Below are 14,193 nucleotides of genomic sequence, written 5' to 3'. Positions count from 1 at the left end.
CATATATTGATCTGTTCTGCACTCTAGTGGTCAGGAGCGCTCATTGCGATCTGAACTGATACATAACACGCACCTGTGATTTATAAAATCACTCAAACATAATTAACACACTGCATATTAACCAAAGAAAACAGCTGGAGAGGACGCGTATGGTGTCAGTATATGCAAGCAAAATATGCAAGATGATCACATATTAAATGAACTTCTACACCCTTGGTGTTGCATTACCAAAACACGATACTATAGTGCAACTGAAAGAGCGTTGCGATTTCGAAAGCACGTATGTATAGTTAAAACATTTTCAGTTGAGTCCGGCTAAAATCATCTGTCTAATGTAAAAGCGCGATATTAGGGAAGCACGCACGGGCCTATGTATGGAAGGATGTGTGGATGTGTCCCTCTGGTCACATTAGAGGCATTACTGTACAGGGAAGCGCGTCACGGATCCTCCCACTCCATACCATAATAACCCGCCATGGCTTCCCAAACACGCCTCTATATGCACCGATTCCACGCCGACCAAACTGTCATCCGCGATCCCGGAGAGCGTTCAAAACGATGCCCTTGACCCATTTCCAATCTGGAACTGTCTGATTTATGACTAGCATTAATCGATTGTGCACTTGCTATTGCAAATGCAACGACACCGGCCGGGAAATCAAATGCAATTCTCACCGGATGCTCTCGGTTTCATCCGTTCACTGGTTGTAAATGTGTCAGGAGGCAGCTATAAGACTGTAAATCCGCTCTCCTCGCGTCATAAATACAGTTTCTCGCGCGCTTCCTTGTTTCAGGCCAATTGCGGGACGGGCTGAAGCCACAGAGGAGGGGGTGGTCTCCGGTATCCGGTTCTTTCCGTAATCCTGCGCCGGTGGAATTTTAAATCCGTTCCTCCAGCGGGATCTGCTCAGTGGAGATTGTTTACTGGAACTGCTACACTGCATTGTTCTTTAGAACGCTTCATTGTTGCATTGTGACATTCGCAGAATGCGAGTTGCTGTTATTTTTAGAACGTTTAATTGATACATTGTCGCACTCGCGTTGTTTAGAACGTTTAAATGTTATGTTGTAACTTCTGCAGGATGGCGATAATGTATAGAACGTTGAATAGTTACATTGTAGCTCTCGCAGAATGAGCGTTTCGGAACGTTTCGGAACGCTTCACTGTTACACAGTGCAAAAGTGAGCTGAGCTGAGCAGCAGCCCACCGGGATCCGGTGTAAATATTCAACAAATGATAGAGGAGGAGTCGGTGCACGATAAAAGGGATGTGAACCGAGAGCAAAGAGCTTTGGACTCGGTTTAAAGCGCGCGCTTACTGTGTTCTCCTCAGTTTGCTGGAAGTCCTGCTGCTGCTTTATTATGAAGAGTGATCTCTCATAACAGGATTTGGGCATTATCGATCGGATTATGAGTGATCATCCATGCAAAGTGACACGAGATTGACTTAGTTTCAGATCTTGAGGGGATTTATTTCTATTCTTCTTTCCACTCGTTCGTAAGCTTATGATAAAATAGTTATTCTGGAAACACATCTGCATCCGTTCGGTATAGGATGCACCCAGAAAGCGATGAAAACACTGCAGGAGTAGCCAGTGGGACACCCGACTCGGAAGAATCGACCACTGAACCGCAGGCTGGACATACTGAAGGCTCTGCAATGGAGCACAAAGACCCGCGGGAGTACGAGGAACCGGAGCGTAAACTCGCCCCGGAGGACAGCACGGTGCAGCTGATACAAACCGGCTGCCCGGACAAGCGTCCGGAGACGCCGCCGCCCGGCGCACACCCGGGTCCGGGGTTCGTTCCCCCTGAGGGAGGCTTCGGCTGGGTCGTGGTGTTCGCCGCTACATGGTGCAACGGCTCGATTTTCGGCATCCAGAACTCATTCGGGATTCTGCACATGATGCTGGTGAAAGACCATCAGGAGCCGACGGACCATGCGTCTCAGTTTAAAGTGGGTGAGTGTGTTTTAGTGTTTCACTAAGTGTTGGAAGTGTGAGGTGAAAGGAGATTCCAGGCACACTTGATCCTGAGAGGCTTAAGGGATCATACCTGATCTTTAGAGCCCCAGAGTCTGGTGGCAGCCGCCTCAAGCTGCTCTCTGGACCCGCCAAAGACAGAGGGAGACGCCCACTAACATCACACACTGACACCTGCTCCCATATCAGCTACTGGGAAAACACAGGAGAATTTTTGGGGGCAAAATAAAAGGATAGCATCATTTGATTACTTATGTCATCACAAAAGTCGGATATTTATTTTTTATTGGAACAAAAGAGAATTTCTGAAGACAAAAATATACTGGTGGTCCAAAGTGTGGAATAATTAAAATGTATTTTATGCTTACTAAGGCTGCATTTATTGATCAAAAAATACAGTATTAACAGTAAAACTGTTGCAACTATTGTAATTTAAAATATGGGAAAATATCTTAAATTTAATTTATTCCTATGATTCCAAGCTTAATTTTCTGCAAAAAATAAAAAATCAGTCAATATGCTGATTTGCTGCACAAGAAACATTAAATATTATTATCAGTTTCTTATTATATATTCTTTTTATATTATTATATATTCTTATTATAATATGCTGATTTGGTGCACAGTTATTACCAATTACTGATGCTTAGTTATGCTGTCAAACGATTATTTGCGATTAATCGCATCTAAAATAAATTTTTGTTTACATAATATATGTGTGTGTACTGTGTATATTTCTTAATACACACATTACAGACATGCACGTATACATTTAAGAAAAATATGTTGTTTATATATTAGATATATTTATATATAATATAAATTAAATGAATATAATAATGTAAATGAATATAAATTTTTTAAAAATATATACTGTATGTGTGTGTATTTATATATACATAATAAAAATACACAGTACGCATACATATATTGTGTAAACAAAACATTTTATTTTAGATGTGATTAATCGCGATTAATCGTTTGACAGCACTGCATATTTGTATATAAGTAGCCTATTAATTTCTTCCTTTAAAAAAAAAATACACCAAAATTCCAGGAAATATCAGCATATTAGAATGATTTCTGAAGGATCGTGTGACACTGAAGACTGGAGTAATGATGCTGAAAATTCAGCTTTGCATTACAGGAATAAATTACAGTTTGGAATATATTTACATAGAAAGCAGCTCTTTTAAATAGTAATAATATTTCACCGTTTTACTCTTTTTCCTGTGTTTTTAAACAAATAAATGTAGCCTTGGTGAGCATAAAAGACGTCTTCTCAAAAACATTAAAAATCGTAATTATTTGAAACTTTAGACCTGTCATGTATATATCAAATATATCAAACCAGAACATTACTGATGGTATCTGATAACATCATTTTATTTTACTTACTATAAATAAGGGTCATGTACTTGGTGCAGCTGTTTCTCATAAGTCTTGAAAATCCAACTTATTCCCTTTATTGATTCACCTAAAAAGAACTGTTTTCATTCACTCTAAAAAAAAAAAAACATCTTAGAAGCAGCCTTGGGCATTGTTCATTAGCTCATAACATTAACTCATTAGAAACTGAATTTCTGGTTATTATTACAAAAAGTTTTATTCTGGTCATTGCAATTGTACAGTAGCAGCAATTTCACTGCTCAAAGCGTTTTGTAATTGCTCGCTCTCATCCAGGCTTTTCATTTCTCACTGCATGCTCACAGGTCAGACAAATCCTTAATGTATCCGCACGTTTCTCATAAACACAGACCAGCGATGTGAAGCAAACAGTGAAAAGTTCTCGTGCTGATGTTTAATCATTTGCATTTTCCCAGTCATTTATAATACATCGTCCATATGCTGTGCACTGGTATGATAATACAGCGTGTTAGCAGCCCCCACATTGTGCAAACCAGACCAAGCAATCAATTCAGTTCTCAATGCAGTCGAAAGCAGTATCTGTCGCGAACCCTCCTGAACCTGTAAATGTACCCGACAACCCCTGAGCTCACTTCTGATCCTCTGCCCGAGCCAACGTGAGAGAAAACAAGACGAGTCCACATGCTAATAATCTCGTAAATGTCTTGCAGGCCTCTGGTTGTTGTTCAGGAAATCGCCATCTGTCTTCCATGCTGAGCTCGATTTTTACTGCCAGCACGCTGTAAAAGCTCAGTTAGTTTTAATGTTCCGACTCCCACTTTGCAGTACAACATCATTATTTGATGTTTACATCTGAATATTAATAAAATCAGGCCCACAGGAGGACAAATGAGTGGTTTGAGGAGAGTACTAATGAGCATTATGGAGAAAGTGCGTTCGTTTGTTTCTCCCTTGTGTTTTATGAAGTGGTAATGTGAAGAATGAAAATATGTGCATGAATTATTTGTGACAGTGCCTGTTGTGAGTGTGTTTGTGTGTTCCGTCTCTTTCTACTTTAAGGCCTGATTCAGTTTTCTGGGTCAATGCATTTAGAAAAAGGAATTTAAGATTAATAAATTAATTTTGTGACATTTGAACAATGTCCTTTCTACCTTTCTGGGCCCTGTTGCGTTGCTGTCTATGCAGGGCCAGGGAGCTCTCAGATTTCATTAAAAATATTTTAATTTGTGTTCTGAAGATGAACGACGATGTTACAGGTTTGGAACGACACAAGGATGAGTTAATGATAGAATTTTCATTTTTGGGCGAAATATCCCTTCAGTTTTTACACTTACATACATTTCAAATGTTAAAATCTTTCCTTCACAGCCAACGAGGTTGTTTCACAACACTGAGGATTTCTAATAAAATTCTCCTACTCTGTCGTTCTCATTCTGTCTCTCTGCATGACGGCCCTTTGTTTAATCTGCTGCGATGGCTATGATGTGGGCGTGTAATAGGGATTTGATTGGTCGGTGAGGGGCTCATGGATAGTATGGGATCACGCAGACCTTAAAGGGGCGTGTCCTGCGTCCCCCTGTCTCGCTCACATGGTTCAGCCTGTCCCAACACGCACAACACAACAGTTATGTTTAATCTCAATAGGGGATTACAACAGACACTCCCACACAACTTTACATGCCGGTTAACACAAAAGCAGCTCTGTCTCAGTTGGGAAAAACATAAACTTTGAAACATTTCAGGTCATTTTGCAATGGATGGCTTGATTTTTGTATTCTTTTAGATAGGTCTGATTTAATGGAGCTGGTTTGGGGTAAATCTAATGGTCTTTGGTCTCATTAATCTGTTTGTTCCAGAGCAAATAGGTTTGGCAGCTTAAGTGCAAAATCTCATCATGTTATATTTTATGTAACTTGAATGCTGTATATCAGAGTGCTGCCTTTGCACTTTTGACTGAATTGCCTAGCAACTTTTATGATGGCTGTTCTTTTTTAAATGTTGTTATTCAATAAATGATATTTTATATAAATAACATTAGTATTTAATAAAAGTTTGTGTGTTTACGATGGTGTTTTTAGTTACATTATTTCGCCATTAGATGGTGACGAGAGTCAGCTGTAAAGACTTTTATACTGAAAGAGACTGAAATGGGGTTGTAAACAAGGAAGTTATTTTTTTTCACAACAGCTTGTAAGACAGAGCAGCGCTTTCATTGAAAATCACTCTTAACAAATGAAAGGATATTATGACAAAGATATCGCTTTCCTCAGCGGACATTTAAATGAATGTATATAGATGTACACACATATGGTGTGTTGTCACAACGCTCAGCCATATTAGTGGTACTGAATGTAAACAATGCCACTGAACCGAACAAAACTTGCATATTTTGCTGATTATTGCTGCTGAAAATGGCCAATTATTTTGTCATGTTTTCGGCTGTGCTAATCAGTCGGACCAGAAAAAAAACATTTGGAGTACTACAGACTGCTAAAAGTTTTAACAAATCAAGGAGAAGAGTGCAAAAAACTCTTAGTCTTAGGAACAAAAGGCGTTTGTGGTTGGCCAAACAGAACCAGGATTTCCAGAGCAAGAAACTTGACAACATTCGTGTTTGTTCTTATCATTTCCGGTCAGGTAGGTGAAATATTAGGCTAATATCTTAATGAATGCTGCTTGTATGTATCTTTACCACCTATTAACTTTAGTTTGTCTCAATATTGTGCCCTTTTCTGCTTACTAAGTCCTTCTCGATATGATTTAGCAGCTTCCATATGTTTATTCCATGGTTTAGACAGCATAAATTAGCAGAGCAATGCATTTAATAGTACATTAACCGTGCAATCAATGCTGTTGTTTACATCCGAGAACTCTAATGTGGCCGTGCATCTGGGTAACTGACCAAACCGTGATGAAAGTGCAAATCCTCTATATGTATCTGTGTGTATATGTGTTTGTGTGTGTGTGTGACAGATCCAATTTGAACAGACAATTATGTACATTATTTAACATTATTTATTGTACCCTGTCTCTTTAAAATTCCTTATATATATATATATATATATATATATATATATATGGTAAAATAATTGTCAATTACTCTAAAGATTGTTATTGTAATTGAAAATAATGAGAATATATGTATGTGAGTGTTAAAATTCATTAAAACATTTGTACATTTTTTTCTTAGTTATTTCAGTTTGTTGCAAAATATCAAAATTAATTTTTTTTCTGAAACTGAAAACATGTTTGTCATGTAAGAGTTGTATTTAGATCACTGTCTGATGAAATTCTATCTATTCATTTAAAAAAAAACATTAAAAATGCAGATGCCAAAATAAGCATGACGTCATTGACCTTTAACTGGCATTCAGCTGTAGTTTACGTCACCTTATACACACCTGCAGTTTCCCGAATGTCTTTTTTTCCCTCCCTCTCTTTCTCTTTGTGTTCCTCGCTATATCTCCTTATGTGCCCATACACGCGCGCATACAGAAGGACTGCCGGTACTGCATAGACTCAGCTCAAGTTACCTATATGTATATATCTGGAGCGCATGAACTCAAATGCTCTCTGCTCTGTTTCTGCTCGCTCTCTCTGGAGCACATACTTGTTTAGAGAGAGTTTGGCTTTGTAGACTTAAAGAAAGATTTTTTTTTCACTTCCAGTTTAAAATGTTAAATTCTGTGTCAAACAAGTCTGAGCACTCAAACTCAGTGAAAACTCAGTGAAACGGCCTTTTCTTGAAGCACAGGTGAAATGAGTTGAAGGACTGAGAACAGTAGACAAGTGTTGGTGAAAGGTGAAAGCGTTCATTGGCCGTCTGGCATGTAACTGATAGTTTTCGAGCACTGGTTAACACTAGTGTATCCAGGACACACTCAGAGACAGCCAGTCTGTGAATATGTTTGACTGATGGGTCAAGCAACAATAGAGCAAATTCACCTATTGTTTCTGTTCATTTGCTTATTTTTAAGCAACTAGAAGCACTCTGTAGTGCTTCCACCAGTTTAAATGTTTGAGTACATTTTAGCTTATACAGTGCATTGCGAAAGTATTTATAACCCTTCATTTTTTTTTTTTCACGTTTTATGTTGCTGCCTTATGTTGAACTGCTTTGAATTACTTTTTTCCCCACATAAGTCTACACTCCATGCGCTATAACGACAAGCAAAAACAGAACTGTCTTATTAAAAAACTGAAATGGGTACATTGCATAAGTATTCATACCCTTAACGGAGCACTTAGCTGAAGCACCTTTACAGCCTCAAGTCTTTTTAGGTATGATGCAACAAGATTTGCACACCAACATATGGCAATTATCCGCCATTCTTCACCTCACCTCTTCACCTCTCAAGCTCTGTCAGCTTGGATGGGGGCAGACACACATTTTCAGGTTTCTCCAGAATTATTTGTTTGGGTTCAAGCCTATGCTCTTGCTGGGCCACTGAAGGTCATTCACAGAATTGTCTATAAGCCACTCTTTCTGTGTGCTTAGGGTCATTGTCCTATTGGAAGGTAAACCTTCTGCCCTGTCTGAGGTTCTGAATGCTTTGATCTGGGTATTTCAATATTTTGGTGCATCAAGCTTTTCTTCTACTCTGACGAGTCCCTCAGTCCCTGCTGCTGAAAAACAACCCCACGGCATGAGGCTGCAACCAGCACACTTTATTTTTGGGATGGTACTCTGCAGGTGATGAGCAGTGCTTGGTTTCCTTCAAACATGATGCTTGGAATTGAGGTTCATCAGACCAGACAGTCTTGTTTCTCACAGTCTGAGGGTCCTTTAGGTGCTGTTTTGCAAATCCCAAGTGTGTTTTCATATGTCTTCACTGATGATTGAGTTTGGCCACACCGCCATAAGCCCAGATTGGTGGAGTGTTTCAGTGATGTTTGTCTTCCTCTAAGTTTCTCCCATCTGCATATATGATTGTGGAGCTCAACTAGAGTAACCATCAGGATCTTGGTCACCAGTCTAACCAAGGCCCTTCTCCATCAATTGCTCATTTCAGCCAGGAGGCCAGCTCTAAGAAGATTCCTAGTTGTTTCAAACTTCTTCCATTTAGAGACTACATGCTTCTGTTAACCTTCAATGCAGCAGATTTTTTTCTAAACTCTTCCCCAGATCTGCAATCCTATCTCTGAGCTCTACAGGCAGGTATTATTATTTTTTTTTACCTCAGGGCTTGGTTTTTGCTCTGATATGCATTTTTTATTAAGACGTGTGTTTTTGGTTTCAATAGAATTTTCCACAGGTTAACTTCACTCAAAGTGTAGTAACATCTATAAGCAATATGAATGCTCCTGAGATAAATTTGAAGTGTTCCAGATAAGGGTATGAATACATATGCAATTAAATCATTTAGGTTTTTAATTTTTAATACATTTGCAAAATTGTTTAAAACCTGTTTTTTGCTTTGCCATTATGGTGTATGGAGTGTAGACTGATGTGGAAATAAAGTGATTTAAAGCAGTTTAGCAAAAGGCAGCAACGTAACAAAACGTGGGGGGAGGATGAAAGAAGGGGTATGAATACTTTCGCAAGGTACTGTAACTCAAACCAAATGACCCAGATTTTTCCTTCTGATTAATGCTGTTTCTTTTAACTCAACTGGACTTTCCACTATAGTGTCAGATAATCTTCAGATCAAGCTGGTCAGAAGTTATTCAAATCCCTTTGATAGACCAAACAATTTGTGACACAGCAATACATTTTAAAGCAAGGGTGAAGCGTTTTGATATATTGACATAAAGCTTGCTATGCATCATTGCACACCAGGTGTTTTTTAATGCGTAATTGCTGTTTACAGCTGTATATTTTAGTAATTTTAAAATATGTCTGAAGTAGTGTTATTATAGTATGTATTATAGGTTTTTATTAATAATTTCAGCTTTTATTTTTTATTTTTATTTTCTGTTTTATTTTAATTCACATTTTTTAGTGATTTTGTTGTGAATGTTTTTCTCATTTTTACTATTTAATTTAGTATTTAATATGTCTATGTTATTTATTTATTTATATTTATTTTAGTTATTTTAGTACATCAGGTTTAAACTAAATTATAAGAAATGTTAATTATATTTCATGTAATGAAAATGGGGTTTTTTTAATTGTTTTATTATTTTAGTACATCAGGTTAAACATGATAACATATAATAAGAAATGTTGCCTTGGCAAAATGTTTAGGTTTTTCATATTTTATTTTAAGTAATGAATATATTTTTCATGCTAGTTTATTTAACTATAATAGCCCCAGTCTGAAGGAATATTTGTATGTAGATGTATTTTTTGCTGGAAAATCCCTATAGAAAGAAAAAATTAAATATTGCCCTTTGAGAACATCTTCCATGTATTAATATAAAACATCTCAATCTGTTTAAACTCTAGTGCCATACCTAGATTAGCAATCCGTCTTTTTTTGCTAATGGTCACGGCACATGTTCACACAACTCAGCAGTGTGATAGTGCAGATGAAGGGTGCCAGCTTCACAGATTTGCTGCCAGATGAGTGTGTCTGAATCTGTCATTTGCTGATTAGAGATTTTTCCCCTCAATATGTGCAGATGGGGATTGTATGTGCGAGCTGACTGAGCTGAGGCACACAATCATTTTTTGGCTGGATTGAAGGAACGCTCTGTCTCAGCTGCTGATATTTGCTTTGCTGAAAACCCAGAGGCAAAGATGAGAAATGTTTCTCCTCCTGCTTTCGCACATGTAACATGATTATGACTGTCAGCTGTTCACATATTCATATACTGTATTTAGCCATAGATGTTTAAGTCAATTTTTCACTGCACAGGACAGAAGGGATGGATCAGAGCCAGATTTCTCAGTTGCTATAAAGCAATCCACTTTGGATCTGAACGCTGCGTGTCAGTGACCCAGGAGGGTTTGAATTGTGAATACATCTGAATTGGAGTGAAAGTAATTCACAGCATTCATTTAAAAATCTGAACATATAAATCGATTTAATTAAACATTTCCTGTGCTTTTCCTTTTGATATTGTATTCATTACAGTATTAAATACAGTACACCTTTTCTCTCATTTTGCTGAATTAAGTTGTGTAGAGATATGAGGTAATACACTGATTCTAGCACTATTTTGCAATGCAGAAGTAACCTATTTTCTGAGACCTGCTATTCATTAGCCGCTTTGGGTAAATATATCTAGTAGAATGATAGGCTTATGCAGTAGACAGTAAAAATATTTGCGCTGTAAATCAGTGTTCATGATTACGATAATAAAGTAATATATGATAAGAAATAGGGCCTACCAGTTTACAATATCAAGTTTCATAACTGACTTTTGTTTTGTTGTACAGCTAAAAATATCCAGAAGCAACACCGGAAGCCTCACACATTCAAGTTACAGTATGACTGCAGCTGTTCTTACAATAACAATAAAGATAGCATTTTAAATAGTGATGCACCACAGTTATTTTTCAACTTTTTAGTTACATTATTATGTTCCAGGCTCCAATTTTTTTTTTAAATATAAACATTTAAACAGTGGCTGTAATAAAAACAGGTTTAGGCTAGATTAAATAATAAAGACACAGGTTATGTACAAATATAACATATGTATGTAATATACTGCATATATTTAGCAAGTGCTCATCTCTACAGATTTTTTTAAGGTAACTAATGACTTTATGGACATTGTATGTACTTTCCTGAGGTAAATGTAATGGCGTTACTTGATGCTATAGTTTACAAGCTGTTTCACTGACCACAATGAAACTGTGACCACAAATACCATTGACTTTAGTGAATAAAAGGCCATAGTCAGCTATTTGCGTTCGCACAATATTTTGTATTTTAATGTTTTAATATGTGTTGACACAAATTACTTTATTTGAATGTTTTACTGTTAGAAAGGAGAAGCGTATAGCGACATCATTGTTTGACGGCGTCAGGAACCGATGAATCGGCTTTTTGAACCGGTTCAGTGAGCCGAAATGTCCGAAAAAGAAACGGTTCGCGGAAATGAATCGGACTTTGCGCCACTAGAAGAGATAATCGGTTTACTCAGGCTAAACGCTGCTAAAAGGGTTTTGTTTCAATTGTAACTAGTTAGCTATGCAGGTAATATAGCACAACCGCCTCAGTTTGTGTCCTGCTCTTTGTGGAGAACATGCAAAGCAGTGGTGACCTAAAGGTCTTTTTATCTTTTGTTATGTTGTATATGCTTTTGTAGTTCACAAATGCCCTTTGCATTTAAGTTTCCTTGATTTTTATAGAAATTCAAAAGTTGCTTTTACAGTTACAGCTTTTGCAGTTAAAATATACATGAAGAAATTTGTATTATTTTATCATTTTGCAGAAAGAAAATTAGGCCTGTTGTAAAGTCCTTTTTGTAAGTAGCATTTTTATTGTGATTAATCATATTTAACCTTCAAATTCTTATTGCTATGTCTGTGTAACAGTACGTTGATGGAGGGAGGGACGTAGGAGATGTAGAAATAAATTTACATAGAATTTAATAAAGAAAACCAAAAACACAAGAACAGGGAAAACACACGTATGAAACTTGTAGACCAGATGAGGGAGAACTAAACAGGAAAGAACTAAAATACACAGGATAATTAGGAACAGGTGGAGGAGTAATGAATTAACCAAACAAGAACAGGAACAGAACCAAATATGGAGAAACAGGAACTAAGGCTAGGGGGAAAACATGGAAACAAAAGTCCAAACCCTGACAGTCAGGACTTTTGACATTGAAAAGTATGTATTGTATTATTTTTATGAAAATAACCGATTATTTTGCTAGATAAGACCCTTCTTCCTCGGATGGGATTGTTTACAACCACATTTGGGATTGTTTGAAGCCGCATTTAAACTGCATTTTGGAAGTTCAAAATCGGGGCACCAAATCAGTCCATTATATGGAGAAAAATCCTGAAATGTTTAACTCAAAAAACATAATTTCTTTACGACTGAAGAAAGAAAGACATGAACATCTTGGATAACAAGAGTGTGAGTAAATTATCTGTAAATTGTTGTTCTGAAAGTAGACTTCTCCTTTAAGGTTATTTTTATACACAGGTTATATTCTCAGTTTGGTTCTCATTATTGAAATACCATAAATTAAAGGAAATACACCAAATTCTGTCATTACATGTAAATTGTTTTACAGTTTTTTGCTTTTTCTTTAGATTTGCTGTGACTTATGACCCGGATGTGTTCTTGACGGGTTTTCCTAGATTCACTGTGACAGATAGACATGAGGGGTCTTGTAAGGACGGATGGATATGAACAGAGAGAGAGAGAGAAAACCGAGGGAATAACGCATGTAGGAGGAAGAAAGGGACGTACAGAGAGAGTGATCCGTGCTTCCCCGCGGCTGAGTGTCTTTATCCACAATCTGTCAAAGAGCATCTGTCAGTGTTAGTGGGTCACTCGTTTCCTTGTTTTCTCTCTTCTCTTCCCTCTTTTATTTATGTTCTAGATGGAAACGGCTTTCATTGCTGTCCTTTCTGTCTTTCTCTACCTCATTTAACAAATGATCCAATAATAAAACATGTGGAGCAAACTCATTAGTGAGAATTAGGACTGGGTGATTTGGAACAAAGGAGAGAGAGAATGAGAGAGTGATATAATGAAAAGCAGAGGAGTCTGGCATAAGTGAAATAGAGTAACAGAGGCAAGAGTCGACTTCCTAAAATAAAATCCCATTCATTTTCTTCCTAGAAAAATTGATTTTAACAATGAGGCACATTTATTATGTTGATTTTATTTTTTATAAAAAATAACTAAGATCTTTGACATTTAAAAAATTATGCTTAGACATTGACATTAGACATTAATAGTAGGCAAATGCTATGCTTTTTGTAGAATTGGAGAATTGAAAGGGAAGGTGAGGGGAGGTTAGAGGTAGAAAGAATGGTTGACAAGTTCATAAACTGTAGCTGTGTTCCTTTTTTGGCAGTTTTGGGTTTCTCTGGTTTATTTTTCAAGCCTTTTTCATCCGGGAAAAATGTAAACAAATAGAAGCCGTTGCTTACAAAATCAGTCAGAGGGTGACAGGAGAGAACCGTGTGTCTGCTCTTGTTTTTCAGTGGTCTGTCTCAGCTGTCAGCCGCATGGGCTGCAATGGGGTCATATGGTGTGACACACTCTGTCTTGACACGGCCACACAAAAAAACACCACAACGTGCTAGAAATGACTTCTTAGCATCTGCATAGCAATGCTCTTTATCCTACTGTAGTATCGTGGAGATCAATTTTACATGAAATTTCACAAAATGTAAAAAATCTATACGCTTGCAACAAAGAAGCGCACATAACTGTATTGAATGTGCACTACAAATCCAAATCATCAGCTGTGCTTACTTATAATATAATATTAAGGCATATTGAAGAGGTGGTAAATTAACTATTTTCAAAGGCTATTTTCATTTTTTTTTTCCTCTTTAGAAATATGCATTGGTTTCAGATTGGTTGGCTGTCCCAATATGTTGTGATTCGCTAGTGCACGTTGTCTGGAAGCATCACGCCCCTTACAATTTTGGGTAGTTGCATGCGCTCTGATATGGCCTCATCCCCTCTGTTGCATGTTCCTGGGGGTGGGGTTTATGTGAATTTTAGAAGCTCGTTGTAGTACCAACCAGCCATTTGTTGTAGGCCTTAAAAAGCAAATTCTGTAAAAGAAAATATCTCCCTTTGCATTGAACTTTGAGCATAGTAAGTTTACAGATGTTGTTTATGATCAAACAGCATCATTACACACTAACTAAAGTTAAAAAAGTAAAATCATAATCTAGGACTCCCAGATGTTCATGTCTTTCTTTCTTCAGTCGTAAAGAAATTGTTTTTTGAGGAAAAGATTTCAGCATTTT

At 37.2% G+C, this 14,193-nt stretch overlaps 1 protein-coding gene across 1 annotated transcript in view; it reads left to right on the top strand.

Annotated features, from left to right (window-relative positions):
* The first annotated feature begins 898 nt into the window (after positions 1 to 898).
* Positions 899 to 14,193, top strand: part of slc16a2 (solute carrier family 16 member 2) — a 54,417-nt gene continuing 41,122 nt past the window's right edge. Inside the window, exon 1 of the mRNA XM_051127320.1 lies at positions 899 to 1,961. Coding sequence (XP_050983277.1) covers positions 1,556 to 1,961 — 406 coding nt within the window. The 5' untranslated portion in view covers positions 899 to 1,555. The remainder of the gene's footprint in view (positions 1,962 to 14,193) is intronic.

The sequence above is a fragment of the Labeo rohita genome, chromosome 14, assembly GCF_022985175.1.
Source record: "Labeo rohita strain BAU-BD-2019 chromosome 14, IGBB_LRoh.1.0, whole genome shotgun sequence".
Taxonomy (NCBI): Eukaryota; Metazoa; Chordata; class Actinopteri; order Cypriniformes; family Cyprinidae; genus Labeo; species Labeo rohita.
This window is presented reverse-complemented; position numbering and strand designations above follow the sequence as displayed.